We start from the raw sequence: 6,256 nt of genomic DNA on the forward strand, positions 1-6,256 counted from the left end.
AAAAAAAAAAAAAAAAGAAGAAGAAGAAAAGAAAAATTGATATTTTTGTTATTTAAGCCACCTTTTGTAGCTTGTATGTGATGTTGTAGTAATCTTTCTCATGGTGGGAAAAAGCCAGGGTTTGTAGACGCCTGTCAAGGCGTATACCACTGGACTACACACCCCCATATTATACCTCGTACCTTGCAGTTAAAGTTGTTTTTAAAAAAAGACTCCAGAAGACAGCTGGAGTCTTTTTTCTTTCCTTCTTGTTATAAATGGAAAGAAGAATTTAATGAAATAGTGATTTCCCCATGCAGTCAGATGTTTTCTTCTGTCTCATAATAGAGAAGTCTGCATAATGGTGTGGCCCTGGTTTGGACCAGGGTAAGCTCCCTGTGATCATGACATGGTGTTTTAGCTCTCGTGTTTATAAGGGGTGGATGAGATAGCTTTCTCGAGCATTCTAATTAGGGAATATCCTAGAAGAATGTGCTTTATCAGAACCGTAGGTAATTTTTTTTGTTTGTTTAAAGTTTTTGGTTGGTTTGTCCTGTAACAGGCCTCAGCAACTGTTACCATTCCTAAAGAGCACCATCGCTTTGTCATTGGCAAAAACGGAGAGAAACTGCAAGATTTAGAACTAAAAACTGCAACCAAAATCCAGATCCCACGCCCAGATGACCCCAGTAATCAGATCAAGATCACTGGCACCAAAGAAGGCATCGAGAAAGCTCGCCATGAGGTCCTTCTCATCTCTGCTGAGCAGGTGAGCCCTCTGAATGGTCATACCCAGCACCAGCCTTGTTTCTAGTGTGCTACCACTTTCAAAATGAACTAGAGGCGCCGTGTATATGTGAGGCCTTGACTGTGACTTTGGCAAGCTCTGCTGTTCCAAGGTGTTCTTATCAGTTCATTCTGCCCTTCCAGGACAAGCGTGCTGTAGAGAGGCTAGAAGTGGAGAAGGCCTTCCACCCCTTCATCGCTGGGCCGTACAATAGACTTGTGGGCGAGATCATGCAGGAAACAGGAACACGCATCAACATCCCTCCACCCAGTGTTAACCGGACAGAAATTGTCTTCACTGGAGAGAAAGAGCAGCTGGCTCAGGCTGTGGCTCGTATTAAGAAGATTTATGAAGAAAAGGTGCAGTATGGAGGTGGCAGAACTGGGGGACAAGAACAGTTAATGGGATTTTAGTGTGCACCCTTTTGCCCTTGAGCACAAAGCTTAGTATCTGTGTTCAGTACTTGGTGGCTACAATTCCCTACTGTAGGGTATGCTGTAGGCTGGTGTCCTGGTGTTCTGTGTGTGTCCTTTCTCGGGATCTGTGACCACACTGGTAGGTTGCTGCCATAGGATCGGCGCATACTTTTTAGAGGTGACTTGTAGCTTATTCTGACTTTTAGGTATGAAATTTGGAAAAAGTAGGGTGGGAGTATAGCTCTGTGGTAGAGCACACTTGTCTAACAAGGAAAAGGCCCTAGGTCAAATCCCCAACACCAAAAAGAAAAAAAAGAGAAGGAAAACGGGGAAAGCATTTATTTACTCAAGTGTTCAGGGTTGACATTAACATCCTTGAAGGTGACCAGACTTGGGAAGTCCAGACACCTGAGAAGTAGAATTTCTGGGGGAGCTGGTTATAGTCTTCACTTATTGAGAACCACATCTAGGTCCCCAGCTGGCTTTGTTGGTAGTGACAGACTGTCCATACTGCCTGTGTCTCCTATCTCTCCTGCTGACCACCTTTATGGTGCTCTTCATTAGAAGAAGAAGACTACAACCATTGCGGTGGAAGTGAAGAAATCTCAGCACAAGTATGTTATTGGGCCGAAAGGCAATTCATTGCAAGAGATCCTGGAAAGAACTGGAGTTTCTGTTGAGATTCCACCCTCAGACAGCATCTCTGAAACTGTGATACTTCGTGGAGAGCCTGAAAAGTTGGGACAGGCATTGACTGAAGTCTATGCCAAGGTAATTCCCTCTAAGTGTGCTTGGATAATTTCTGGGGGCCCATTATGGACTGGCTGTTTGTTGATATAACCTGGAGACCCAGACACAGTCAAATGTGTTAAATTGGGAGTGGGGGGATGGAGTCACTCACCACTGAATTCTTTGTGTGTTCATGTGCATGTGTATGTAGAGGCCAGAAGACTGTCTTGGGGTCATCACTCAGGAGGTGAGACAGTCTGTTGACATAGAACGTCCAAGAGGGCTGGGCTGGCAGGTGACACAAGCCCCAGATTCTTTACTTCCACGATTCTACTAGTATGATTACAAACATGCATTACCCTGTCCATCTCTTGGGACCAAAATAGGTCCCTGAGCTCATACAACAAGTACTCCTGACTGAGCTGTGTCCCCAACCCCACCTCTACTTTTTTACATGAGCAGTTTGATAGCTTTGGAGCCTGTCCTGGAACTTGCTCTGTAGATCAAGCTGACCTTAAACTCACGTAGATCCACCTGCCTCTGCCTCCCGAGTGCTCGAATTAAAGCCATCACCACTTGGCGACTTTTTGTTTGTTTTTAAATAAGGTCTGACTGTTAGACCAGGCAAAAAATTTTAAAACATCTCCCTGCCTCAGTGTCTTCACTGCTAGGATTAAGGGAATGCACCATCACACCTGATTTGACCTTTGTTTTAACATAAAGTCTACAGACCCATAACATACCATAAGATCTACAGACCCATAACTGTTTTTCTGTTTTTGTCGTAGGCCAACAGTTTTACTGTTTCCTCAGTCTCTGCCCCTTCCTGGCTTCACCGTTTCATCATTGGTAAGAAAGGGCAGAACCTGGCCAAAATCACTCAGCAAATGCCAAAGGTAGGAAAACATTTTTAACCTGGTATTTTGAAACTGCCTGTCATGATTTTGTTTTTGCTATTTGTCTTGTGGGTGCTTTGAAGACTATAGAACAATATCAAGCTTCAGTTACCCTGTTGATACAGTCAGCTTCCACTAATAACTATGGGAAAGCATGATAAATGTCTTTAGGTATATGTATCATTTTCCCGTCTTTGTAACCAGAGACTGAAGAAGGGCACTAAAAAGAAATCCCACACTAGCTCAGAACTGAGTATAATAAAGGATTATTTATTTAGGGGTAGACTCACAGATCACTAGCCTCCTCATGAGCAAGGAACAGGAACTGAATCACACCACCAGAAGAGCGCAAATGTGTGCTTTACATCAGCATATATAATATAAGAGGCCACACCCAAGTAGGCGGGTAACTTAAAGGCTACTGGCTATAGGAATTCCTACAGCAAGAGATGGTTTTTTCATTAATAGGTTTAATAAGTGTCTTAACTGAATTTAGTAATTATGTTATGATTTCATGATTTGAAGAGCAACACTTGGAAAGGGACTTAAGTGTGTCATCATCTCTCTTATACTGTTGTCCTTACCAAGAGGCAGCAGAGAACTTTATTCCTAGTTTGTTGACATGAGTATTGTTTGCCTTACCTGTCATTTCAGTCTTTCTAGCCTAAGAATCACTAATGATTTACTTAGATGTAGGCAGACTGCTCTCCCTTTCCAACTACCTTACCCTTTGTGTGTTACAAACAGCACAAGATACTGACCTGCTCGAGTAAAAAGTGAGTTTTATTCCATCACTTCGTTTTCAGAACATTTGTCCTTGGGCTGAGTAAATATCTTAGCCACTAAGACATTTGCTGAGAAAGTATGAAGACAAGAATGTGAATCCTCAGAATTCCTATACATGCCATCGAGGCATGGCAGCAGTTCCTATAATTCTAGTCTCAGAAGGTAGAAACAGGATCCTCAGAGCAAGCTCTGGGTTTCATTGAGAGACCCTGCCTCTTGAATAAGGTGGAGGAATCATCAAGGATGCTTCCTGACATCCTTCAGGTCTCTACAGACATATACTCACATGGGTTTATACACAAAAATGAAGAAAAGAAAACAAACAGATACTGTCTTTGCCATCTTTTTCTCTTTATACAATCAAAGTGAAGTCTGCCTTCCAAAAAGGAAAACAATTCCTGAGACCATGAACAGTGGTGATGTCTGTACATACTGAGGGCAAGCACACTGTGAAGGGCTTCCCAGCTCCTAGTCTCAGCAAAAAGAAGGTATATCAGAGCTTGGGCCATGATGTATAGTGCCATCCTTCAACCCTTCATTTCAGTTCTTTGTGTTGGTGGATGAGCCCTTACTACCTGTGCAGTACATAGCAACTGTGTTATTTGGCCTTGGCCGTTCCTTCTCTCATTTTGGTCTGGTAGGTTCACATTGAGTTCACAGAAGGTGAGGACAAGATCACCCTGGAGGGCCCCACGGAGGATGTGAGTGTAGCCCAAGAACAGATTGAAGGAATGGTCAAAGACCTGGTAAGTAGAACAGGGAAGGCTCTGTCTGGTAGGGTGGAGACAGGTAGAAGTCTTGTCATTCAGGACTTACATGGGTGTCATGGTGATGGAAGAGTAGCCTTGTTGTGTGTATAATGGGTTCTGAAACACAAGATGACTGAGGTCCCCTGGGTGAAAGAAACTTTTGAGGTTGGGACCTTGGAGGGTGCAGCAATTCTTGGTTGTTGAGATAGGGCAAGTCTTGCTGGGTACGTGGTGGTACAGATGGGTCTCTGTGAGTTGGAGGCCAGCATGGTCTACATAAAGAGTTCCAAGACATCCAGGGCTACATAGAGAAACTTTGTCTCAAAAAAAAAAAAAAAACAGAGAAAGGAGGAGAAAAAAGGGCAAGAAGCATTCATCTGTTTAACTTATACTTCCCTTGTAGATTAATCGGATGGACTATGTAGAAATCAACATCGACCATAAATTTCACAGACATCTCATTGGAAAGAGTGGAGCCAACAGTGAGTAAGGCTGATGGGTGGTGGCGGAGCTCTAATGCACTGAAGCCCTGAGAAGGAGATGAGGACCCTCATGGGTTTCCTGCATTAGCCTCCTGGGTGCTGGGTGAATAGGCCAGGCTGGGTGCTGCTGTGAATAGAAATTTGATTCTGCAGCTTCGTACATTTTCCTAAAGAAACTGCCTTTCCCTTTTGCCCAAGATAAATTGTCACTTTCAGAATCAGCCCTCTCTAGCTAGAGATTGTATTTTTACTTTTCATGCAGTCTGCTTTACTTAGCCCACCAGTGTTTGTGGGACTCTAATACTTACCTCCCCAGACTTGCACCCAAGTTGTTCACTCAGGAGTTTTGTTAAGTGAGTAGTAGTAGTCATACACTGTCTAAAGATTGGGGTTTGTGTGGTGTGTGTTTGTTTGGTTGGTTGGTTGGTTGGTTGGTTGGTTTGGTTTGTTCTTTCGGTACAGGGTTTCTCTGTGTAACAGTCTTGGCTGTCCTGGAACTTTGTAGACCCTGCCCCTGCCTTTAAGGCGTGTGCCGCCACCACCCAACCTTCAAGCTCGGGTTTTAATTTGTTGATTGATATTACAGGAAGAGCACAAGAATGCACTGACCAGCCAGGCGAGGGGGTGCACACCTTTAATTCCTGCAGAGGCAGGTAGACCTCTGTTGAGTTCAAGGCCAGCCTGGTCTAAGACAAGAGCTAGTTCTGGGACAGGCTCCAAAGCTACAGAGAAACCTTAGTAATGTGTTAAAGTGAATCACACACACAAAGATTGATAGGTTGAGGGATAGAAATTAAATCTAGGCCAAAGAATCCTCTACCCCCCAGATAGGATATCTATATTGCCTAATTGAATTCATGATCTTTCTGTCTCAGGGTCCTGAGAGCCGGGATTATAGTGTATGTCAGCACTCAGGTTCTTTTTTAATCCATCTTTTCTGTATGACTACTCATAACACATGTTAGCATATTCTTGAAACAACTCCATGGTACAGGGGTTCAACAAATCCTTTTGCATTTCATTTTGACTTGGACCCATTCATTATGTTTTTGTTGCTTGTAAATATAAGCCTCTCTGCTCCAGTGATGGGTGAATGATGCATTCTGTTTGGTAGTTTTGATTCTGTGCCATTTTCATGACTGTGATAATTCCCCAGCTGAATGACCTCAGTTGGCACTTATTTCACATGCAGCTTGAACCTTGTATGTGCACACCAGGAACTTGGTTTTATGGTTTTGCTTTTTGTTTTAGTTGACTGTAGAGTTTACTTAATAGAAATAGGTTGATTTCTCCTTACTAGGAGTCACAGAACTGGAGTATGGTCAAAAAACTATAGTCTAAAGCCAGGCGGTGGTGGCGCACGCCTGTAATCCCAGCACTCGGGAGGCAGAGGCAGGCGGATCTCTGTGAGTTCGAGGCCAGCCTGGTCTAC

The 6,256-nt window shown here is 43.6% G+C and overlaps 1 protein-coding gene across 2 annotated transcripts in view; it reads left to right on the forward strand.

Moving 5' to 3' along the window:
• The window catches only part of Hdlbp (high density lipoprotein binding protein), a 77,483-nt gene that overhangs the window by 51,513 nt on the left and 19,714 nt on the right, over window positions 1-6,256 (forward strand). For both annotated transcript variants that reach the window (XM_005361375.3, XM_005361374.3), the window contains exons 6-11: window positions 542-748; window positions 910-1,125; window positions 1,747-1,953; window positions 2,700-2,807; window positions 4,235-4,339; window positions 4,746-4,824. In XM_005361375.3, the coding sequence (XP_005361432.1) occupies window positions 542-748; window positions 910-1,125; window positions 1,747-1,953; window positions 2,700-2,807; window positions 4,235-4,339; window positions 4,746-4,824 (922 nt within the window). The remainder of the gene's footprint in view (window positions 1-541; window positions 749-909; window positions 1,126-1,746; window positions 1,954-2,699; window positions 2,808-4,234; window positions 4,340-4,745; window positions 4,825-6,256) is intronic.

The sequence above is a fragment of the Microtus ochrogaster genome, linkage group LG4 (assembly GCF_000317375.1).
Source record: "Microtus ochrogaster isolate Prairie Vole_2 linkage group LG4, MicOch1.0, whole genome shotgun sequence".
Taxonomy (NCBI): domain Eukaryota; kingdom Metazoa; phylum Chordata; class Mammalia; order Rodentia; family Cricetidae; genus Microtus; species Microtus ochrogaster.